Consider the following 26491-nt stretch of genomic DNA (forward strand, 5'->3'; position numbering starts at 1 on the left):
TCATTTTTCACAACTTTCGACGACAAGAGTGCATCGATGAACTAAAATCTTTGTATGGCTATGAAGCACCATCCTATAGCACTGTGAAAAACTGGTACAACGAATTCAATCGTGGCCGACGCTCGCTCAAAGACGAATTCCGTGAAAGTCGTCCAAAAACGCCGTAGTGCCAGAAAACATCGATGCAGTCATCATGTAACATACCTTCAGATAGAGGCAAGCCTATGCATTTCTCCCACCAGCATACATTCGATATTGCATGAACACCTGGCCGTAAAAAAGGTTTGTTCTCGTTGGATCCCGCACAATTTGACTATCGCTCAAAAACAGGCTCGTGTGGATTGGTGTAAAAAATGCTGAAAAAATACGATCGCGGTGCTTCAAAAGATGTTTATAAGATCGTCACAGGACGAATCATGGATCAATGCGTATGAGCCCGAAACAAAACAGCAATCGACAAAAAAAAAAAAAACCATTTTCGTTGATAAATATACCTATTTATATTTTTAGGCCAAAAATATATATAGCAGCCTACGTATTAGATATGCATAGATCCGCAGTTCACGGACTTTTGTCATGTTGTCATCCGTAGTAACCATTTTCTGGACACTTTGGAGTCAGAAAGAACAATATAGTAAACAAAGTTTCCAAGAGTTTTAACTGCGCTCATTTATTATGGCTTTTTAATCAATCTAATTAATCAATTTCGCGTAAATGTTTAACTCTAATCATATGGAAGTTGCTTAGTTTAAGTATCAACTTGGAAAATCTAAGTATGCCATTTGTTAGCCTTAATAATATTTACATTTCGCAGAGTTATTAAACGATGTTTGGATCTTCTCTGCCGGATTTGGTATACGTAAATATGTATTAGAGTGTCCGTCATTTCATAAGTATATTTTTTCTTGCAAACGTCCCCTCAAGTTTCAGTGATCGTGTCCAAACAAATTTTTGTTCAGATATCAAACGTACGGTATTCATATATTACACCATGTCGTATGAGCACTTGTCAGAAAACTAGATACATTTGATGTAAGTATAACTTTCATTGCGTTCTAAACCCTATTCTGCAGTCAACTCTTCATAATTGGCATGCGACGTGAACATAAAACTAAGTTGCTTAATTAGTTGGATAAATGCGAAACAAAAAGTTTGTTAGTTTCAGTTTTTCGTTTATTTTCACTTTTCTTAATTAATATTTTACATCTGGAAAAAATATAAACAAAATTAAAAGTGAATAATACTTTAAAGAAAAAGAACATTTAACAATAATCTTATAACTATAATTATGTGTTTCGTTTTTCACTTAATTAGTTATATCCACATGTCTTAATGAGGCAAACAGCCCACCGCAGCTTTAATCGCCATCATTTGCACTGCTTCTTGCCGAGTTTATTTTTCCTACCTTTGCGTTATTTCATTTGGCGTATGAGGCTCTCGAAACTGTGGATTTTTATTTCATTTAGTACGTTTGGCATTTTGTGTTTGAATTTAATTCATTTTCACTTTTCTTATAGCTTAGATTTATTAGCCTAAAGATTATTTTACAGATTTGGTATTTTTCAGTTTCATGAATTTTTTAGTATCTTAGTTTTTATTTGGTAAACTTTGTATTTATTTCCTTAATTTTTTCGTTCTATTTTTAAATATGTATAATTGCACCACTGATAAATTTTTTGCGTTTCTTTCAGTTTTATGTTGCCTAAAATTCATTTCAACATTTCATTGCCATAAGTTAACATTGGTAGAGTGTGTCTTCTTGTCATTAAATTTTACCATTTACTTATAAATTAAAGTACTTCTAATTTTATACTTTTAAAATTTTATATTTACAACAGTTCGTTGTCGAACCAGAATTTTTAAATTTTAAAGTTAATTTTACATATTTTATATAATTTTTGGGTGTGATTGGATAGAAAACCCTTTTCAACGACATTAAGACTGAAGTAAATATAATCTTTTGTTTATATTTATAAGGAAATATTCAACTGAATTATTTTATATGTCTTCAAGGTAAGAAAATTATTTTACTTCAATTTATGTCCCTAAAAGCATGCTTCAGTTTAGCACGGGAATATAAAAAAATAAATCTGCTATTTCGGCTCAAATTATATTTGTTATTATACAGAACGGGAATTATGTCAAGTGTTGTCAGCAAAGCAGTTTTCAACTACAGAGTTTTCTATCTAACCCACATTTTGTTTTTTTTTTCTAATTTCACAAACTATTAAATTTTTTAATTTCTGGTGCAAAATTATTTTGTTTTTATATTTTGCTTATGAAATTTACATTAATACGGTGAATTTGTGTATGTATGGGTGAGTATACATTTTGTGAAATTTTCGGTGCATAATTAAACACGAATATAGAATTTGGTTTTAAGTCTAAATATTGGGCAACATTTGTTAACGTTTGAAGAAATGCATTATATGCTTTGATTTAAAATATTTAGAGAATTATGATTCTGTGTTAAATTATAAAATAAAAATGTTTATATGTATATACATATGCAAAATGACATGATATAGAACATACTATTATAATTCTGAATTAAATAGATATGATTAATAAATTAGGAAAGCTACAAAAAAATAATTTTAATTTTTCTACAAAATATAACCTTTCAAATATTCCAAACAAATTAAGGAACATCTTCAAAGAAGTGATATCATTAATTAAAGTCCATTTTTCCAATTAAATTTAAGAGTGCAAAGGTGATTTTTTTTAATGTCTATAAAGCTTAGATTGAAAAACCTTTGATCGAAACTTGACATATCGGATTTCTGAATGAAAATTTTACTATAATTTTCGACATAATTTTCAAAACAAATGTTTGTTATATACAGAGCATACTTAGCAGAAAAATTCGTTCGGGCCCGGGTTGAACTCAATGCCAACAGTCAAGTGAATACGGAGCAACACTGCTGCAAGGCGTTGCCCAGTGAGGACAAACTCTCGGGTAATGTAGAACTGGCTTTTGTGGGAATTTTACCCTTGCCCAACTTTGTTCTGGAAACTGTAACAGATGAAACTCTTACTTAACGCCAGCAACGAGTTCCTGCATGAAATTAACCCAGCTCAGCCCGCACATCTGACATTTTTCTTCCTATGGTCCGGCTCCGTCGAAACACCACGTTTCGTGGGCCTACCGTTCGATGACCTCGATGACAACTTATCTGAACCTTACCACACTAACGGGGTTTAGATAACCGTTACAACAACAACAACAATATCTCGACCATGCAGGGAGAATGCAGACACTTACATATGGTTCTTGTTAGATAAGCGTGAAACGACTTTTCAGCTGTGTTTGAAGTTATTTAAGCAAAATCCGATGGAAGGTCTGAATGGTTCCACTGATGCATATATATATCAGAGACCAAAGAACATTCGAAGCAGTGAACAGCGCGAAAAGTGATGGTCACCGATTCTGGGATTCACAATATGTTATCTGTATTGATTATCTGAATAAAAACAACACTATCACAGAGCTACAAATTTTGATATTTTGACCAATTCTAAGCTGAATTAATGAAAAAATCGGATTCATTCGGCGAGAAAAGGAGCTTTTTCGTTATGATACCTCAACGACTTATACCATAATTGGTTGAATTGGTGGGCCCCGAACAGCTGCCCAATCTCTGTTTTCTTTGTTTTGAAAAAACTCGCTCGAATATTTCTTCCTCGAAGGCCTAGCATATTTGGCAAAAATCTAGAAGACGTACTTTTCATATGGGTTAAAAATGGAATATTGCTGTACAAAGTTCACAGAACTAAAAGAGGAATAAATTGAATTTTTTTAATATTTTTTATTTGTTGGTTATATATTTATCGGACCCTTGAAATTAAGATATGTTAAAAATTAAAAAAAATTAAAATCAAACCTCAGTAATTTATATACATTTACTTACTTAAGAATTACAATAATTATTGCTTTTAGAAAAATATATATGCGTGTATGTATGTGAGTATGGGTTTATAAATTTTCTTGAGTGTGTAGTTGCATACATATATTGGTTTATCTGACGACTAAGTACAATAGTCAATATCTTAGTGGTGCTGCCTTACCTGAATGCATTCGTGATCCCCAGAGTGGGTGGAAATCTTAAGTAAAATATTCGCAAATCCGCTGCAAAGCAAGTGTAAAAACTTACTTTTAAATTAATTTCGATTATTATTAATGCACTGGCATGGCGCAGGCGCACTTTGAGTGCACACATGCGTTGGGTAACTAAGTAAGCGCTTTCTAACTAAAGTCGGCGTTCAACTTAATACCACTCAACCTTTGAGAACTTATACTAAGGTACGCGTATCATTGATTTTTATTAAAATAATAAACATCCACAATGAGTTAATAATCATAATTAAATGCACATCACTTCCTTATCATTTCCGTTATATAATCTGCTTACTTAGGTATATTTTTTCCAGCGTCTTTCATCAGTTTTGGTGATTTTTAATTTAAATTTATATTATGTTTAGTAGTTTGTGTTTTTATAGGTTACCTTTCTTCGTTTTTTCATTGTATTTACATCATAATTGGTTACATCTAACTAACTAATGTGATATAGTGGACGCAGTCATGGTTGCTCTCGTCGATGCTTGGCTCTGTTGCCAAATCGAAACAGTTGTTGTTGGCTTCGCTGGTTCCATTTGCCGTCTCTTGGTGATTTTCTGTGGTTTGCTGGTTGCAAATATATCGCAGGCAGATCATAAAGAGAGCAGCATGCTGCTAAACATTAAACATATCACGAACAAAATGAGGATAACTTTACTAGCACAAATGTGTTGATGAATGCCTGGAAAGAGATGAGAGTAAAAATACACATTTTATAGACTTAACGAACTAATCCAATTTTTAAAATTTTCCAATTTAAAAATATAAACATTTCTTCTGTGAGATCAATAAGGTATGTAAATATTTGAACGAAACCTGAGAAGTTTCTCCATATAAAAACAATATAATATATATATATATATATATATGTACATGGTAATGCTTGGAAAAATATACATAGAAATATGTAGGTTGGCTTTTATATTTCGATATTCGAAAAAAAAATGTAATCAGCGAAACTCGTTTTATTGTTCTTCAAAACATTCAAAACATTCAAAACATATTCAAATAAAATCAGCTGTACGTAAATTAAAAAAAAGCGTTTAAATGCGAGAAAGAATTCAACACTTAAATATACAAGTATATAAAGAAGCTGTGTCCAAATTCAAGCAAGCAAAATCTCCTTTGGAAAGCCCAAATGTCCATGAAGCCACTTGTCAACTCCAACATGTCTATGCGAGACTTGGGTGGAGTTGGATAAAATTGCCACAAAAATGCTAATTGAGTCACAAACTATTGCTGTAGAGGTAATTTAAGACAGCTGTCGTCATATAAACGAATCAGTCTACTACACTGACTTTCTAAAATATTTGAAAAAGTAGTACTATCAAAGATGTCTTCTTTCCTCCACGAAAATAATATAATACCAACGCACCAATTCGGGTTTGAAAAACATAGCACGATAGAGCAAGTAAATGGAATTACTAACGAGATAAGAAAAGCATTTTAATACAGGTACTGTTCAGCATTATTTCTAGACGTGGCTCAAGCGTTTGATAAGGTGTGGAATGAAGGCCTTTCATATACGATTAAAAAAAGTCTTCCTTTAGAATTGTATAAAACATTGGAGTCTTATTTAACAAGAAAAAACGTTAATATACCCTTTAAAGGTGCATTTCTTTTAGTATAGTATTTAGTATATGTTATAGTAATCCGATCTGAACAATTTTTCCGGATATTATATTATTACCTTAAGCAGTAATGCATGTCCAATTTCGTGAAGATATCACGTCAGCTGTGAAAGTTTTCCATACAAGAACTTGATTCCGATCGTTCAGTTTGTATGGCAACTATATGCTATAGTAAGCCGATCTGAACAATTTCTTCGTATATTACATTATTATCTTAGAGAATAACCTGTGCCAAATTTCGGGAAGATACCCCGTCAAATGTGAAAGCTTTCCATACAAGAACTTGTTTCCGATCGTTCCGTTTGTATGGCAGCTATACGTTATAGTGATCCGATATCGGCAGTTCCGACAAATGAGCAGCTTCTTGAAGAGAAAATGACGTTTGCAAAATTTCAACAGACAGACAGACGGACAGACAGACAAACGGACATGGCTAAATCGACTCAGCTCAGTGTTCTGATCATTTATGTATTTATATCATAGGGTCTCCGTTGCTTCCTTCTGGGTGTTACAAACTTCGTGGCAAATTCAATATACCCTGTTCAGGGTACAAAAAAAGAGACAATTTGTGGTTAAAGTAGGAGATTTTATCTCTGATGAATGACAGATAAAGGCTGGTGTACCACAGGGCAGTGTTTTAGACCCAACTCTATATACAGCAGATTTTCCAACAGCTAATAAAGTATTGCCCTCAACTTTTGCGGGTGAGACAGCTTTAGTGAGCAGCAACAAATGCCACATAATAGCATTAAGAATATTAGCTGAAACTTAAGTTCTGTCGAAGAATGGCTAGCCAATTGGCGTGTAAATATGAATGGACAAAAGGGAAAGCATGTCACATTCTGGCTAAGATGTGCCCGGCATTAAAAATGAACAATATTTTAGTACCCAGAGAAAATAACTTGCATGAAGATAAGAGTTGCAAATTTATATTGGCTTTTAATTAAAACTCTAAACTTGGCCTAGACAACAGAGAGCTTTTATACAGTGACCGATTTAGATGTATGACATTTAATGCTTAGAACAATCACGCCTTTGCCTTAGTAGATGCGTAATGATCCATAAAGATCTTGGTATACCTATGGTAAGAAAAGAAGTAGAGGACAACAGAATGAAACAATACATTGGTACATTCCTGTGATCAAACATGCCTAAAAAGAAGAGATATGCCTGCCTACTAAGGAGCTATTTTTCCACTCTGATTGAGAAATGTCCAGAAGATGCCTCTTCTTCTTCAGGTGGCGAAAACCCTTGACCTTTAGTTTTTTTACGAACGGAAATAAAAAGGAGTCATTCTTTACCAAGTCAGAACTATACAAATAGTGACTCATAAATCTCATGTTTTGAGTGCTAAAAATGCAATTGTTTCAGTCGATGTGGGAAAGCTAGCATTGTCGTGGTGGAGAGTGAACCGTCTTCGGTGGTCGGTTTTCCTGCTTTCTTGAAATGCAACTGACCAACAAATGATTGTATACTACTCAGAATACACTGTTCTGCGTTGTTTCAGTGGTATGGTTGCGAAGTATCCAGTTTTTCATAATAAATAGGCAACCATTTGCTTGGAAGTGCTTCGTGCATGAACAACTTTAGCTGGATTCGCTTATCTTGAAACACCTAAACAGTCGATTGCAGCTACCTTTGGAATCGTGCGCGTAAATCTACGAATTTTCATCCGTAGCACTGTTATAGACGTGTTACGAAGCTCGGCTATTATCTTTTTTTAACATTTCTCTCAACCAATCGACAAGAACCTTGAGAGATTGCCAAATAGTGTGGCATCCAACATGAACAATATTTTCTACAACTGATTTTGGAACACCTTCCTGAAATTCGTGCTAGAGGGATCTACCACCTCGATGGAATTCACCATACGATCGATAACCACTGGTCCTTGATGGAGCTTCATCGTCAAAAGTTGAGTTAAATTCAACGGTGCATTGTTGCTGAAATAATCCACGTCGTAAGTTGTAAAAAATAATCGCTCGAAAATGTTCGAGATTCAATTCCATATTTTGGTGGAGAAAAATATTTTAAGTTACTGTAAACAATGCAAATAGTGCTCGTATATAAAAACGTGCTGAGTATGCATACCCTCAAAAATGTCAAACCTTGTGACTAATGGGAGAAATCGGAGAAAAACTATTTAAAATGCAATAACTTGGTAAATCAATAGATTAGCGTCATCAAATTTTACAGATAGTGTAAATAATGGCACTTACAAGTTTCAATGGAAGTGACGTGATCTTTGGACAATGTACATGGCACTGTCAAACTTTAAGTGTAATCATATACTTCAGGAAATACTAACCGATTTCTACACAAAAATGGTACGTAATTTTATCCATATTATCCAGAAATTCGTATATCACTCTGTAAGTGTTGTTTAGCGAAATCGGATAAAAACCATGCCTACATCACAAACATATTATCTTCGAAAACCATCTATTTCTTTAATTTTTTCGTTTACAAATAGCGAGCTTATGACGTTATGGAAAGAATACTTGACCCAAACACTCGTTGTGTCCTAAAATGTGCCATCTAACTTCTTAAATTGTTGAGATTAGGCAATAATATTTTAAATCCGCAAATACCGAATATATGGACCCCAGTTATTAGTGAGTCCTTATGTCAAAAATGGGTAAAATCAGGGCAATAATTCCCCTAACTCATTTACCAAATATAAAGACTTTCAATTTTGTCCTTGACTTTGTTGGTCACGATGTCAAGGTAGCTTCAAAAAACTCAGCTATATATTTTTCTGGTAATGATATGTCGTAATGCCAAAAATGGTAAACATCAGGTCGATGCTACCCGTAGCCCCGATACACCGCCATAGTATCGAACTCATACAATAATGTAAACACACATAAGCCGTTAAAATCCTGAAACATTTGTACGAATATGTTGTCGCTGTCACATTATATTTCCCTTCCGTTATGCCACTTTAACAAAAGCCACTCTTAGTATACTCGCATTTAGATACTTACCGGGCGCAGCACCACTCGCTCCACTGCCGGCATGTATCAGCATCTGATTGTTCAAATTGTCGTAGTGTGTGATTGCCGCAGTCAATGAAGTTTCACGCTTCAGTTCCGGGAAATTTTCAATTTCCGCCACGCACTTCAATTCCAGATTTTTTCCAGCATGATAGAAGCGTGGTCCGCTCAAATAAAAGCGCACCTGAAGCTTTTGGCGTCGCAGGACATAATCGTGCGCCGGAATGCTGGTGTCAATGCTGGGTTGCAGTTCGCCCAGCGAAGCCTGTACGGTGCGACAAGGAGCGAGAACAATAAGAAATAAAATAGAAATATCAATTTGTGACATCGCCTTGATACAATTCGTTAATATGAGGTGGAAATAGTAATAGGAAAGTATGGTATTTTTTGGCGCGAAATAATAGAAAATGCAAACATCAAATCTCCGATGTAGTTCCGTTAAATATTAATATTTTACAAGGTATGTCTTAAATGCGCACACATTTGACGGCAACCCTACTCACCTGTTCGGCGTTGATGAACCATGTCAGTCGCGTGGGCAAGCTTGAATAGTCCGAGGTGCAGGTGGCGCTCAACAGTTCCTCCATGCGGTACATTGAATTGAAGCTGTCGATCAGCGGGTCACTCTGAGGCAGCGCTGCGAGTGCGAAAAAGGCGAGAAGGTTACAAAAATTGAAAGTGGCATTGCGTTGAATAATAGTTCGTGCACAAGTGGATATCGCACTAGTGCAACTAAGGTTTCTAAAAAAAAACAGTATCGCTAACAACACGCTGTTGCGTGATTTTTCGTGCTGATTTTGCTACTTATTTCCAATCGTTAGTTGTCGATACAATTTCTCTGAACTTATGTGTCTGTGCTTGGTTTGAGTGGCGTTGGGAGCAGGATACGCGTATGGATTCTTACCTGCTACGGTCATGTTGTCTCCTTTTGCAGCCAACTTGAAGTGTGGCGCATCGCCAGATACCTCGCATTCGTATGTGCCCGTTGATTTAGCGCCGACTAAACTTAAATCCACCCGACACGTCGATTCGTTGCAGAAGTACTTGCCATCTTGCACTTGAACGCCAGCGACGGGAAATTTCATATACACCGGATGCATCATTGGCGAGTATCTGAAAGTTCAAATAAAGAATTTTTGTACACCCGCAATAGTTCAGTGATTAAAGTTTTTCACACATGAAATGGGTGATTGTGATACTGGAATTCAGTTAAAGTAGACTTTTATTAGCCTTTAATATGTCGTATCGTATTGACCCAAGTAAAACGGAGAATGACCAGCCATACTTATATTATAATTGAATAAAATCTGAGATAGATGGAGTTTTAAAGAAAAAAGACTATGTGTAGCCATAACCTTCTTATTTCTTCAAAGAAAACAAACCAACCTTAAATTTTCTGGCGTTAAGTGGAATTCGTGGAGCATCAGAGTTGGTCAGGTTTGTATACCCTTTATGTACTGTATTCAGTGAGATAATTCAGCCAAGCTGACCAAGCAAATTTGGGGGTATAAACGCTCAATTCTCTTAGGATATATTCAACCAGGATTACGAAAATAATTATATAAGATATATGGGGACCAAGAGATCCTTTTTGTCATGTAGAGAGAGATCATGTACTGAGGCCCTTTATTTTGCATCGCTCGGCCTTTATCCTGAATCATGATCCTATTTCGAACCATAAAGGTTTGATTTAATATATATAAAAGTCACTATTTGTGTTAATTTTTATTGGGATATCTTCATAAATGATTCATCTTTTGTAGATAGAAAATATCTGGTATATCTAAAATGGAAAATGCCATCCGCGACAGCAAGGCTATCGTCTAAACAAGGGTATGTGCCACTTGCAGAACACTGAACACTCCCAATCTAAAGAACGGTCGCCAAATTTCTCATTGAGAGCCTTATACCCAGGCACCTGAGTCCAGGTCCCGCTTTTAATTGGGCCAATAAGCTTTTCTATGGTGGTGCGTTTCCGTTGTCACGGCACACATTTAAAGAATTTGTGTTCAATCCCAAATTATGTCGCGTTGTGGTATAGGTATGATGGTTCTTCGACTTTTCTGGTTCCATGCAAGTATTTTTTAAATATCCCTGACCGAATAGGATCTGAGTTGCATAGAATTCGACTTCTTAATAATTTAAGATCTCTTATAAGTTTGGTCGTCTAACTGCCTCGACACCCATCCTCTCATCTTCGTTGACTTTCTAATATCGTATATTTCCATGTTTTTTTAATCGCTCTTTTTCTATTTTAAAATACTTACTTTAACTCTCACAGCCTTTTTTTCGTATGCTGAAATGTCAATTAGGGCAAAACCGCTTACAAATAATAATTCATCGCATGATACTGTTTGGTAATCTGACACAACTTTCAGGGCTGCGGTTTTCCGATTTCAGCACATCTGATCAAATCCTTGATTTGTGTAATGAAATCTGATGGTTGTCGATATTAGAAGCTTTATATTTTCTTGTCTGCCCCTCTGATGTTGGTTGTTAGACAGCTAAGTTGGCAGGTGATTTTTGTTGCCTTTCCTGTGGCGTGCACTCATGGAAAGTTAATCTGTAGTTGTTTGCTTACTTTCTTTGAGAGGTATATGTTTATTTTAGTAACAGTAGCTTTGTTTGTTTTGTATATACATAGCTGGATGTACATATATTGAAGGATGGAGTCATGTGCAGAAGTTCACGCAAGTGAGGAAAGTTCTCCGATTGCCATTCACTTGGTAGTGGCCAGAAACGATTCTTTTACATATAGCTCAAGTAGCTCACGACTTCCGGTCTTTGACCAAGTATCCTCTGGGTAGCCTAAGAACATCCGTTTGAAGGTGAGCTAAAGTGAGAAGGCCAAACACCCCTACATAGGTTTGTGCGCTGGGTTTGGGACCCGCCACGTTAAAAATTCACCCCAATGAAAAGGACCAACAAGCCTCGGATGAGTGACCCCCCCTTTGATGACGAGCATGGCAAACAAATTAAGGCCTATGATTTGAGGGCATGCACCTGGAATGTCCTTAATTGGGAAGGTGCCGCTGCCCAGGTGCGAAGTTCTTCAACATATCGCTGATTTGCGCCCACGCTCCGACGGAAGAGAAGGACGATGTGACCAAAGATGTCTTTTATGAGTGCTTGGAGCGCACTTATGAGAGCTGCCCCCGCCACGATGTCAAAATCGTGCTTGGCGACTTTAACGCCAGGGTGGGCAAAGAAGGTATATTTGGCACTACGGTCGGTTAATTCAGCCTCCACGACGAAACATCCCGACTTCGCCGGGGCCCGAAATATGGTTATCTGTAGTACTAGATTCCAGCATAAAAAGATTCATCAAGCTACCTGGCTGTCTCCGGATCGAAAAACCACCAACCAGGTCGATCATGTTGTGATAGACGGAAGACGCGTCTCCAGTGTTTTAGATGTGCGTGCGCTCCGAGGTCCTTACATCGACTCGGACCACTAACTTGTTGCAGCCAAGATTCGCATCCGCCTCTGTGCGGCAAAAAAACGCACATCAACAAACACAAGGGAGGTTCGACGTCGAGAAGCTCCAAACACAACAGATAGCCAAACGATTTTCACACGACTCGCACTCCTGCTCTCTGAGAGCACTTGTCAACAACTCGGTATAAGGGAACTATGGGACGGCATTTCAAGGAGAAATCTCTTGTAGAACGCCAAAGGTGATTTAGTGACCGATACCCAGAGCATACTTAACTTATGGAGAGAACACTTCTCCAGACTGCTGAATGGCAGTGAAAATATTAAGCTAGGAGAAGGCGATCCCGATTCCCCAATCGATGACGATGGAGCAGACGTTCCATTGCCCGACCTTGAAGAAGGTCGAATAGCCATTACCCGTCTGAAGAACAACAAAGCAGCGGGGGCCGATGGATTACCGGCCGAGCTATTTAAACACGGTGGCGAAGAGCTGATAAGGATCATTCATCAGCTTCTTTGTAAAATATGGTCGGACGAAAGCATGCCCAACGATTGGAATTTAAGTGTGCTATGCCCAATCCATAAAAGGAGACAGCGTGCTCAAAGCCTCCTCAACATCGCGTAAAAGGTTCTATCGAGCATATTGTGTGAAAGATTAAAGCCCACCGTCAACAAACTGATTGGACCTTATCAGTGTGGCTTTAGACCTCGAAAATCAACAACCGACCAGATATTCACCATGCGCCAAATTTTGGAAAAGACCCGTGAAAAGAGAATCGACACACACCACCTCTTCGTCGATTTCAAAGCTGCTTTCGACTGCACGAAAAGGAGCTGCCTTCATTCCGCGATGTCTGAATTTGGTATTCCGCAAAAATAATACGGCTGTGTAAGCTGACTTTGAGCAACACGAAAAGCTCCGTCAGGATCGGGAAGGACCTCTTCGAGCCGTAATTCGAGCTCCAGAACTTAATCGAGCAGGTACAATGTTTTATAGGAATGTACAGCTGTTGGCGTATGCCGATGATATTGATATCATCGGCCTCAACACCCGCGCCGTTAGTTCTGCTTTCTCTAGGCTGGACAAGGAAGCACAGAAAATGGGTCTGGTAGTGAACGAGGGCAAAACGAAATATCTCCTGTCATCAAACAAACAGTCGTCGCACTCGCGACTTGGCTCTCACGTCACTGTTGACAGTCATAACTTTGAAGTTGTAGATAATTTCGTCTATTTAGGAACCAGCATTAACACCACCAATAATGTCAGCCTGGAAATCCAACGCAGGATTGCTCTTGCCAACAGGTGCTACTTCGGACTGAGTAGGCAATTGAAAAGTAAAGTCCTCTCTCGACGAACAAAAGCTAAACTCTATAAGTCGCTCATAATTCCCGTCCTGCTATATGGTGCAGAGGCTTGGGCGATGACAGCAACCGATGAGTCGACGTTACGAGTTTTCGAGAGAAAAATTCTGCGAAAGATTTATGCGTTGGCCCACGGCGAATATCGCATCCGATGGAACGATGAGCTGTACGAGATATATGACGACATTGACATAGTTCAGCGAATTAATAGACAGCGGCTACGCTGGCTAGGTCATGTTGTCCGGATGGATGAAAACACTCCAGCTCTGAAAGTATTCGACGCAGTACCCGCCGGGGGAAGCAGAGGAAGAGGAAGACCTCCACTCCGTTGGAAGGACCAAGGAGAAGGACCTGGCTTCGCTTGCAATATCCAATTGGCGCCACGCAGCGAAAAGAAGAAACGACTGGCGCGCTGTTGTTAACTCGGCTATAATCGCGTAAGCGGTGTCTAGCTGAGCAAAATATATACTTCCTCACCATATTTGCGATGGAGTTTGAAAATCGAAATGTAATAATAACCCACATACACAGACGGAGCACACAAATTAAAATGCTGGTTCCACGCCGTCTCAGTTCCCTTCTAATAATTCAATAAACTCATAACTCGGTAGGTACACATATCTACATACGTTTAGTATGCGTTTGCTCAAATGTTCGTATTCGTTAGAGACCAGTGTCTATTATAAGTCTACCATGTCCATACGAGTATTTCATATCGGTATAGATACATACAAGTATGTATGTACATATGCAGGTACAGACAGTGGCATGTTTACTACACACTGAAATACATTATAATGGACAGGTCTTGTATCATTCACATCACATCAATTTACATACATATATAACATATTTTGCAATGGACATATGTTTGTGCTTTCAAATTTAGTTTCTCAAATTGCTAATGAGAAATGTCTGACCCAATGGTTGCATTGGTCTGCTTTAGATACATCGGAGGTAACTGCAAATAGCAAGCGTTCCGATAGCATTTCATAGTAACGAAGTAAGTCATATGCACACCGTAGCAATGATGTGGTACAGGTATAAAATAATTTGAAAGTAGATTTTGTCGGAAAGTGAAAACGTAAAACATATTTTTAGCTTTCATTTAAAGTTAATTTGTAGTTTAAAAACCATCATTTGTTTTAGACGTGTTGACGTCCAATTTTAGAGTTGGTGTTTTGACGGCTTTACTTGATTTATATTCAGTTTGATTTGACATTTTATAATTAACAGCCAAACGACCATTTTACGTTTCAAACGGTGGGTGAATGGGCCCAAAACGAGATGGTGACCGATCCTGATTTTCAAAAGAAAATTATGTTCAGCGATGAAACGCACATTTATCGTACTCATTGTAAGCTAATAAATATAATTGTCGCATTTGGAGAAATGATAAGCCGCAAGCCATTCTTGAGACGTCGTTATATCCTCAAAAAGAGCGCCTGAAATTTCATTTGTCATTAGCAAAAGAGCAAAAATTTAAAAATCGAATATGAGCGGAGACGACAGCAAGAGGTTAAAAATTTTGGGTGGCAATTCACAGACTCATAGACGAACCTCGAAATTTCCACATATCAAATCATCAGTAGGTGATACCATGTGCGCGGAAACAGCGCATACTGGCATCTTCCGTAGCCAAGGGATGTTTAAAGATAGTGAAACATTACGCCCTTTGCAAGGGACCGAATGAAATGGAGGATGCAACGATGGTGATACCGCCTTCGGGTGGGATTCCTACCCAGTAACACTGGGATGACCCGTCGTCAAATGCGAAGATAGAGGGAGTAGGGATTTACCCTCAATAAAGAGCGCGTTCTGAGAAGACATAGAGGTATTCATATTGTTTTACTCTAGGAAGCCTATATGGCTGGTTATAGTCCGATTTCACAACATTGAAATTCTAGAAATCGATTGGTTGGGTCACAAGATGTGTATAATACATACCAAATTTCGTTAAGATATCTCAATTTTTACTCAACTTATTACGTGTACGAACGTGCGGATGGACGGACCGATACACAGTCACCCGGATTTCATCTTTTCTCGTTATCCTGACCATTTATATATGTAACCCTATATCTATCTCGATTAGTTTTAGGTGATACGTACAACCTTTAGGTGAATAAAACTATTATAGTCTGTAGCAACAGGTTGCAATAGTATAAAAAGATACTTCACTTTTTAGTCGCTTCTTTTGACTTTAACCCCTACTTGATTAAGTCATATGATGAGCAAAACACAAGATCATATCATTCTCGAGCTCCGTCGAAAAACTCGAGGGTTTCTTAAATAATAAACTGAGCTGAAGGGGAGATACTGAAAACAGGGCTTTTGAAGTTTTTTAATTCGGAGCTTCTAACCAAAATTGGGTATCGGAGCCAAAATGCCAATTTAAGTGTACCAACATTTTCCACCGAATACAACTCCAAACGAATTATAATGCTTTTACTCAATCGATTCAAAGTTCTAGCCCATTGGAGCCAATGTAAGCGTTATTACGGGCATGTTATAATACTTAATCTTGTGACCCGAAAAAATATATCGACAACTAAAATAATGAGAAGTTAACTTCAAACTAAATGACTGGAGATCTGTCTATCCGCAGCGCCAAAACCAAGTTTCATTGCGTAAGACTACTTGTGTGTAAACAGGCATTACTGAGACTTTCAGTACAAAACTCGGTGAACATCGACTGGGTACACAGTCATATTAGAATAGCTAATGAATAAGCAGGCCACTTGATCCCGCTCGAAGGCAGTTCGCAATGCAGTTCCCTCAAGCTGCCATGGACTATTCAGTCAGTTGCTTGAAGCAATGGACTTAGTGATAATGGCGGACCGACCACAAAGCTTTGAATTTTATCTATGGGAGGTAACAGGAACTCTGCGCCATATATTATATTTGGAATATATGGTGCAATGAAACATGTCAAATTCAGTTCTACAACAAATGACGGCAATAAGAAACTACAATCCACGGTCCCATTCAATCGGTTTGGTGGGGTTCCGTGAGGAGATGTGCTTATCCGTTGACGAATAAATTCATAACGTGAAATGTAAAAACCTATTACGATGGTAATTGAAGATATTAATTCCACTGAGCCAGTTTGCAGGAATTTGGAACTGATTATTTTTGCTACAATTCGCGAGTCAAAGCAATTGTGTGTTAGTTTGCAAAATAGAAATTACCGCATGTTATAGAATATAGAAAAATTTTAAAATGACGAACGAATTTTAGTGCATAGGTTGTAGATCGCAGATAGTGTTGCAGCTGCCCACCAATATGATAACTGCATTGCTACCATTTTGTCCTTGTGTGCGTGCATTTCCAATTGATTTACGCACTAGCAGGTGGTATAGTAAGCTTATAAATATGTAGGTATGTATATGCACTTGTATCAGCACATCTGTAAAGGAGTTTACACAATTTAACAGATTACTGTCAAGTTTGTTTACGTATACGTCATAGTTGGCAGCTGAGAAAATTTAAATGCTGCAACAATTTTTTGCCATTTTGTGTATATTTCCAACATTTACATATCACAATCGCTTACCTGAAAAATTCCTGCTTATCCTTGTACCATTTTACGGAATTCAACGTATGTCCGCTCATATCATAACTGCAGGATAACGTGACATTATCGCGAAAATCAACAATTTCCGGAACATTGATGTCAGTAACAAAGAGGCAGGAAATTCGATGAAAATCTGAAAGATAATATGTAAATATAAATGCACAGTGAAATGAAATAAAGAAATTTACATTTTAAGCCTGAGCATGTGTATGTGAAAATATACAAATAATATGTATGATATATGTATATGTGTGTGCTATACAAGGTATATAACTGTTTCTGGTGTTGTAAAAATTTTAAGACAATTGGATAACTACAATCGATGTTATCGATCAAAAAGTGACAGCAGCTTTTGGTCATCGGTCGTAAAATGCAAAGAGCAAATATTAAATTTTGTTTTAAACTTGGGAAAACGTTTACTGAAACATTTCAAATGATGAAAAAAGTTTATGGTGGTGATCAGTGTCGTGAGGACCTCTGTGACGATCAGAAGTCGGTCGTCTTCAGAAGTCAAAAATAAAGACAATGCTGATTTGTTTTTACGATTCCGAGGGTATTGTACACCGAGAGTTCGTCCCACTTGGCCAAACGATTAATGCTGTGTTTTACCTTGGTGTTATGAAGCGTCTTTTGTTACGCATTCGTCGTGCTCGACCACAATACCGTGAGGCAGGGTCCTGGCGCCTGTTGCACGAAAATGCGCCGTGTCATCGGTCGACGCTTGTCACTGATTTTTTGACAAAAAACTCCATATTAACCATTAATCACTCACCTGATCTGGCACCCTGTGATTTTTACCTATTTGGAAAACTTCATTTGCCCATGAAAGGACACTGGTTTCAACATCCTAGAAAAGCTATCCAAAAGGCGACGACCGATATTCTCAAGAGCATTCCGAAAAATGACCTTAAACACTCATTTGAAATGCTAATTGACCGGGCTAAATGCTGTATCCAAGCACAAGGAAACTACTTTGAATAAAAAATAAAACTTTTGAAAAATATTAATTTTTTGTTGTTTTTTTAACAGTACTGTTTATTTTGCGACAGACCTTGTATGTACGTAAGTTAGAACACTTATTATACCTAAATAAACGCATAAGTACCTACCTACCTAGTTGAGCAATGCATTACAGAATTGTTAAATTTCTGTTTTTTCTATTGAAACAATTCAATACTCAATACGAGTAAGTAAGTAACATAAATCATATACTTTTTACAATTTTGCAAAGTCCAAATAAAACAGAAGCAAGTATTTTTAATTTTGATTCAGAATATTCAAAAATTCAAAAATACAATGCATCTTCCAATCACTAAAATTTTATAGGCACTTTCCGGGATGGCCTTCAGCTCTCACGTCTTCAATTAACTCAAAACGGTTTCCACGGAGCAGTTATTTGAGTTACAAGAATAGCCAGAAGACACATAGAGCTAAATCAGCTGAATACGGTGCTTGCTCAATGATATGTTTTTGTGGAGTGTAGAGTTCGAAAATCTTTGTATTAGGTATACGGAGGCTGAGGGAAATATTGGCCCGATTCGATAAATTTTTGACGTACAGACATACCATTGTCAAAGAAGGACTAGTCCTGAATTTCAATTACATATCTCACACATTGACCGATATTTTCCAAAAGTCAACTATTGATACTGGGGTCCACATATTGGTTACCTATGGTCTCGAACAGTTTTGGTTGGACTTAGACAATTTTTTTTCAAAAGGTGGCATACTTTAAAATAATTATTACTGCAAAATTTTATTCGATTATATTAATTGATTCTTGATTTGTGTACTGGAAAGTGAAAGAATCAAATGGAATTTTAAATTGTGCTATATGAGAAGTAGACGTAGTTATTTCGTCTATTTTCCCTCTGTTACATAGGAATGTTCTGAAAATGACACCAACTAAATTTAGTCGAAATCGGTTGGTCGGGTCCCGAGATATGGGATTTCACCAAAAAGTGGGCGGTGCCATGGCCATTGTCCAATTTTCACACCGGCATTCATAAAGCCTTCTTGCCATCTTGGATGTAAAATTTAATGTGTTTGGCGTAATGATTTTTGGATTTAGTGCGCTTTTAGTAATTTTGAACTGTACCGTTATATGGGGAGTGAGCGGGGTTATCCTTCGACTTCATCCCTTTTCAGTCAGCAAATTTGATTGTTATAGCTTAAGTGGCTTAGGAGATATGTGCATTAAACTTATTAGAGGGCGTGGCGTGGACCTTACTGCTTCGATCTTCTACGCCATATTACAGCTTTATATCTAAATTTAGTGTTAAGTTATGGCACTTTATGTGTTTTCGGTTAATTGCGATTTGTAGGCGTGGTAGTTGTCCGATTACTCCTATCTATGAATTTGGTGTCTTGGTTTGTATTATGGAACCTACGTACCAAATTTCATCAAATTGAGATATTTTTACTCAAGTTACAGCTTGTACGGACTGACTGATGGATGGAGAGGTAGATTTCAATTTTTTCGGCATTCTGATCACTTATACATACATATATATCACTACATCTATCTCGATTAGTTTTAGGTGATACGTACAACCCGTAGGTAGGTCTGTAGCAACTGGTTCACCAAAGCTATAATACCTTTCACAGGCACATTTCTTATGAAACAAAATATCTTTATTTTGATGAAAGTTTAGTTTGTATGGTTGCTTTAAGCTACAGTGATCCAATCTGGGCAATTTCATCGGAGATTATACCGTTGTTGTCCATACAAGGAGTGGTTATTGATCGTTCTGTTTGTATGACTTTATCTGCTATGGTAGTCCATTCTAAGCATCTCCGGATATTGTACCATTACTATGAACAATAATGCCCAACTTTGTGAAGATATTTCGTCAAATGAAAAAGATTTCAATAGAAGGACATGGATTTTGATCGATCAGTTTGTATGGCGGCAGCTCTTCGATGAGAAAAGAACGATACATAAAATATCGAGAGACTAGTTCGAGTATATGCTGATCATTTATATATATAATATATTATTAAAGTCTCCGCGTTTCCTTATTACAAATTTCCTATCAAACTTAATACATATACCATGTTCAGGGTATAAAAACTCAATATTATCCAGCATTTATTTTGTCACGCACTGTAATACGAGTATAAAAGCAACGGCTTATATTGAGCACCGAAATGCTTAAATTGGTGTACGCACATACACACTCACACATGTAAGTGTGATATTTGTTTCGATAACTTTAAAGTGAAATGTGAAAACGCCATGCATGGGTCTACGTGCATAAAATTATAAATATGTGTACATACATATGTACACTCAAACCCGTTGTGTATTTGCTGAAGGACTTGTAGGCGTTGTAAAGTTGTGCAAAAGCAAATAACTGTCGTAAAATCAATTTGCATTTTTTACATGGCATAAATAAAGCGCACTTTATAGGCCAACGTGTGGCCGTGTTGAATTCACAGCATACATTTCATTTTACTTTCGGGAAAGTTTTTGGTTTTGGGTAAATTACGGTAGAAAATATTTTAAAGATGTTCAGTTCACTCAGTCACTTCTACATATAATTTATGTAAGAATATGTGGTGACTTTCCTTAGCACATTTAAATTGAAATGTATTTACCTTTATGAGTTTGACACAGTAGAACAATAATCAGGAATAGTAGGATGTAAGCTTCATTGTTTTGCAATTTAAGTAAAAAGGTGTAACATTGTTATATGGAAACCAATAACAGACTGCTGTTTATAAAAATCAAATAAGCCAGACTCTACCCAAGGCATGCGTAACACTGAAACTGAACCCAACTTTCACATTGAGTTTTGAGTTACTATTCGCATTTCAGCATTGATTACAAATATCGGGTGATTTTTTTGAGGTTAGGATTTTCATGCATTAGTATTTGACAGATCACGTGGGATTTCAGACATGGTGTCAAAGAGAAAGATGCTCAGTATGCTTTGACATTTCATCATGAATAGACTTACTAACGAGCAACGCTTGCAAATCATTGAATTTTATTACCAAAATCAGTGTTCGGTTCGAAATACTTTACGTCCGCTTTTTATCGACAAATTTTGTTCAGCGATGAGGCTCATTTCTGGTTGAATGGCTACGTAAATAAGCAAAATTGCCGCATTTGGGGTGAAGAGCAACCAGAAGCCGTTCAAGAACTGCCCATGCATCCCGAAAAATGCACTGTTTGGTGTGGTTTGTACGCTGGTGGAATCATTGGACCGTATTTTTTCAAAGATGCTGTTGGACGCAACGTTACGGTGAATGGCGATCGCTATCGTTCGACGCTAACAAACTTTTTGTTGCCAAAAATGGAAGAACTGAACTTGGTTGACATGTGGTTTCAACAAGATGGCGCTACATGCCACACAGCTCGCGATTCTATGGCCATTTTGAGGGAAAACTTCGGAGAACAATTCATCTCAAGAAATGGACCCGTAAGTTGGCCACCAAGATCATGCGATTTAACGCCTTTAGACTATTTTTTGTGGGGCTACGTCAAGTCTAAAGTCTACAGAAATAAGCCAGCAACTATTCCAGCTTTGGAAGACAACATTTCCGAAGAAATTCGGGCTATTCCGGCCGAAATGCTCGAAAAAGTTGCCCAAAATTGACTTTCCGAATGGACCACCTAAGACGCAGCCGCGGTCAACATTTAAATGAAATTATCTTCAAAAGTAAATGTCATGAACCAATCTAACGTTTCAAATAAAGAACCGATGAGATTTTGCAAATTTTATGCGTTTTTTTTTTTTTAAAAGTTATCAAGCTCTTAAAAAATCACCCGATATAAGTCTGCGAGATGTAGACTTGATGACCAATCTTTGTAAAGTTTTAGGATATTTGCTTCATTAATTTAAGCTACCTTAAGCAATGTCTAAGGTATACCACATTCGCTGAAAAGTTTATGGTCCTGTCAAATCAACAATTCAGCGTCTACTGGAAAAATTTTAATCCACAGACACAGTACAAAATGTTCGCGTGCCAGTGAGACAAAGAAGTGGCCGTAATGTCGAGAATATTGCTGCCGCTAGCACATTAATTGAGGAAGACCCAAATCAGTCTCTCACACGTCGTTCTCAAGTGTTCGGCATCTCTGTGACGTCGTTATGGCGAATTTTGCAAAAAGGACTTGGCTTTCATCCTTAGAAGAATTGATGTTCATGAATTGGAATGAACAGTTACAACTTGAAAATGATCCGGATTTTCATCGAAAAATAATCTGCGGCGATGGGGCTAGATAAGACAAGGTATATATGATATGACAAGATATCTGACCAATAAGGTAGCAATCCAAACTCTCTATGAATCACGATTGCATCCCGAAAAATTACGGTTTGGTCTGGTTTATGGGCGACGGCGTCATTTCTTCCGGGATGATAAAGACCGGCACTTTACTGTAAACGAGAATCGCTACCGCTGAATGATAACCGAATATTTTTGGTCCGAAATGGATGATATGGATTTGGACAATTCGTTTTAACAGGACGGCGCCACAAGCCACACAGCGAATGTCACAATCGATTTATTGAAAACCAAGTTGTATCTCACGAATTGGCCCAGCCAATTGGCCGCTTGAGTCAGAAATTTGTTCTGAGTATGTTAATCTTTGCGAGTGAAATTCACCTTTTGATCGATACAACCATAGCGCATAAAGGTTTTTTACACATGTTCAGTTGGCTTTTTCCTTTTAAATGCAATTGTTGTTAACTTAGTTTAGACAATTTAATTTTTTATGGGAACTCAACACATTTGCACGATGTTTTGCGGCCTTCCTCCTTTTGTTTGCTTTTGAACAGGATTCATTATATGTGGAGTTGCATTTACGACGAGAAAGAGACCAAACGCGAACCTACAAGTATTGTATTTTCGCTTGGTGTAATGAAAAAATTGTTGAGACACCTCTAATAAAGGCTTTCCAAGTATGAACTCTTAATTGTAACGGAAAGTTCTTCCGCCTTACGGTTTTCTACATTTTTCTTAATATCAGTTAGAACAAATTGTATTTCGCTTCCAAACTACTTGAAAAAGTATTCCATTTCAAAGATTTTATAGAAAATTGAATGTTCTAAAAAGTGGTGTCCAACACTTTTTTCGTAAACCTCAAAGTTTAAAAGCTAATAACGGGTAAAGTTTGATTATTCTAAAGAAAAAATATTTTTTTCTTATATTAGGTTGTCAAATATCTCACCTTATCTCACCGCCTTTTTGTCTTTTGAATTTCGCGGCTATGTATAAAACGCTACAGAGCTCGTATCTGGCAAATCCATTAGAGAAACGTTCCGTGAGATTAATGGTGTTTTGGTGGGATAGTACCCCATTACTTCAAACTGTGGAGGAATGGTTTCGACCATTCAGAGCGGGCAGGGGCGACGCAAGGATCCAGATCATGGATATGTTTATAAATATATATAAAATAAGGATATATTCATTTCTGATAAGGTATTACGGAGAAGTTTGACAACATAATAGCATAATTCATTATTTTATTCTCAAATAAGTATTGTACCTATTAGTATAATCATCATTTAATATGTTTCTATTAATATAAAATACATATATTGTTTGTTACTCAGGAAAAAACATCTTCTTAAGACATCGCAAAAAGAAATGGAGTTATATTTTTCACGATGTTTCAAACCATTTTAAAACATCGCGCAGAATTTCGTCTACTTTATTAGAAAAAGCAGCATCAAAGAATTCAAACGTTCATCCCCCATTGTTGTACGCAAATCGTTGATTTGAACGTTCAAAACGTGACAGCAGTCATTATGTAATGAACAATTTTGACCGAAGGAATGACGCTCAATTTGTACGATATATAGAAATGTCATCGAAAGAATTAACTCTTTACATGAACCAAAAAGAATTTGTGTTTCAGCACCAATCCAATCTAGATCTTCCCTGAAGAACTTAGGTTCCAATTGCACAACAAATTGTATAGATTCTATTGTAATATTACTTCTGTTAGCTGTAATCCTGAACATCTCTTGAATGGGTTTGAAGGTTGACATAGTTTCTTGCAAATTATCTTGAATACAATTTGTGAAATTTTCGAGGACAATCTATAAAATGTCGAATCAAAATTACAAGCCGTTGCTGGAATCGTCATATTTCTTCGGAACACGGCGTGTTCTGTGGTGTTTCGAAAAGTCATTTTCAGGATTGATCTGACACTTTTCAGCAAATGCAACTTCGCTAGCAATGCCTTAATTTGTGAATCGTCATTCATTTGTTGGAATGACGCTGATGTGCTTTCAATTAGCAATAATGCGTCAATGACGTTCAATTTCTCGGCTTCCAAACTTTCTGTCAAATTTTTTACTTTAAACATTACATTTTTACAAAAAAATAACAAGCTAATAAAATCAAAATCCAGAATTTCTTTCAGCAGACCAGAAGCTAACGTACGTGTATTGTTATCAAAATTTTCTGAATCTTTTTAAATGACTTCCAAAGCGTTAATAATACCTTCGAAAGAAATCCACACAGCTTTTACTGTTTCAGCCCGAGCAGTCCATCGTGTTATTGACAGGTTTATCAGTTGCAATGCATTCTCAATATCATTTAATTCTTTTCGCAAACTAAGAAAACGTTTCGTACTTCCAGAAAAAAAAACGTACAGTGTTTCTAAAACGTTAAAGAATCCTTTAATCAAAACACTTGCATTGCATGATGTTTCAACAAATATGTTGATCCGATGAGCATGACATGGTATATAAGGGATAGTTTCCTCACATTTTTCTGACAATTTTCGCTGGGTTCCTTTATACTTGCCAGACATGTTTTTTGCAAAATCGTAGGACTGGAAAACAATTTTTTTGATCGAAATCCCCATTGAATTAAGAGCTTCTACAATTTTTTTAGGCAACTCTTCGCCCGATGTTTTTTATATACATATATACACTCAGTCCTTTTTTACGCGATTTTGGGTTCTGCCACTAATCGCGTAAAAAAAAAAAATAGTTAATGCTCCAATATTAACTGACGAATTGGTTCCGAATATAAAAAATATCGCGTATAACAAAATATACGCGCAAAAAAATATTCAAAAACAATACAATAAGTTTCAAATTTCAGACTTATGAAGAGAGCAGAAAATAGAAAATAGTTAGATTTATTGAAAAAACCGTTGAATGCTGTTTAATCACTGTCATTATCCGTAGTGGAAATTATTCTTAGCCACTTATTTTGATGGCCTGCACTGATATCGCTAGAATTTGTATCAGAATCAATAGTAAGAACTATGGATTGATGTTCTCATTGACTTAGCATCTCCGACCGAGTTTGCACCATAAATTCAGTTAATTTTGTTTGAATGCTTCTTTTTGGATCCAATAAATTCCGATGTAGTTCTTTATATCTTAACATGCAGAGACTCAATTCTTTTTGAAAAATTCGTGCACGTTCGGCATCAGTATCATTTTGCTACAAAATAATTCTCCAATTCCAAGTTTAAGACCAAGCAAAAAATGAAAAAAATCAATCGCGTTAAAGTGAGAAATTCGCGTAAAAAAAGGAATTTGCGCTGCAAAAATAACCGCGTTAAAGTGAAATAGCGTAAAAAGAGATCGCGTATAAAAAGGAATTCATTCTTCGAACTTAAAAAAAAATATATTCAACCACCGTTCTTCGAACATTGTAGTGTTTTAATAATCCTAGTGGAAATTACGAAAAGGTGTCTTTTTAAGCTTGCTTCCGCAATTATAGAGCTACATATTTATTGCGTTTTACTGAAGTTAGAATTTTCATAAATGCCGGCTAGTGAATTCGCAATGGATATGACGTAAAAATTAATGTGCAATAATATATTTTGATGAAAAACGGCCGAAAATGCCGACTCGTTCATAGATGGGGGGTGTCACGATCACTGTAGCACTTTTTATTAAGCATTGAAGAAAGAGCAAAAAAGCGGAAGGGAGTTATTCGGTAACCTAATATATTGTATAACGCAACGACAAAAAAAAAATATTATAAATCGTAAAACACCTAGTTTTTAAGGGAAAGGGTATGAAAATACCCTTACTTCGAGGTTCTGTTAAGGAATTTAATGACTTATAATTACCAGTTTTTATATAACTTTAACAAAGAAATTGTGGTTCATTCGCTTAAGGACTACATTGGTTTGCTGCAATATTAATACTCACAAGCTTTGAGATCCCATAAGGAAAGTCAGAAAATTTCAAATGCAACTATTCTCAAACTCTCAATCGATCTCCTGCCAAATAAATTCACCAACAAACTTGACTTTATTGTTTATAATAATATTGAAAAAAATCGTCTTTTTATTGAAAATACCATCTTTTTGGTAAAACTTTTGTTACCATAAAATGTTGTTGTTGCTTTCATCGAGGTTGCAAGTTATTTTCAGCTCACATGAAAT

The 26491-nt window shown here is 36.7% G+C and overlaps 1 protein-coding gene across 10 annotated transcripts in view; it reads right to left on the reverse strand.

Moving 5' to 3' along the window:
* Positions 1–1151: 1151 nt before the first annotated feature.
* LOC126751288 (uncharacterized) overlaps positions 1152–26491 on the reverse strand; it is a 52003-nt gene continuing 26663 nt past the window's right edge. For all 10 annotated transcript variants that reach the window (XM_050461432.1, XM_050461431.1, XM_050461427.1 and 7 more), the window contains exons 3-7: positions 17098–17251; positions 9649–9857; positions 9248–9381; positions 8736–9009; positions 1152–4799 (exon numbers count right to left, since the gene is read on the reverse strand). In XM_050461432.1, coding sequence (XP_050317389.1) covers positions 4711–4799; positions 8736–9009; positions 9248–9381; positions 9649–9857; positions 17098–17251 — 860 coding nt within the window. In that variant the 3' untranslated portion in view covers positions 1152–4710. The remainder of the gene's footprint in view (positions 4800–8735; positions 9010–9247; positions 9382–9648; positions 9858–17097; positions 17252–26491) is intronic.

Source organism: Bactrocera neohumeralis, chromosome 2 (genome assembly GCF_024586455.1).
Source record: "Bactrocera neohumeralis isolate Rockhampton chromosome 2, APGP_CSIRO_Bneo_wtdbg2-racon-allhic-juicebox.fasta_v2, whole genome shotgun sequence".
Classification (NCBI taxonomy): domain Eukaryota; kingdom Metazoa; phylum Arthropoda; class Insecta; order Diptera; family Tephritidae; genus Bactrocera; species Bactrocera neohumeralis.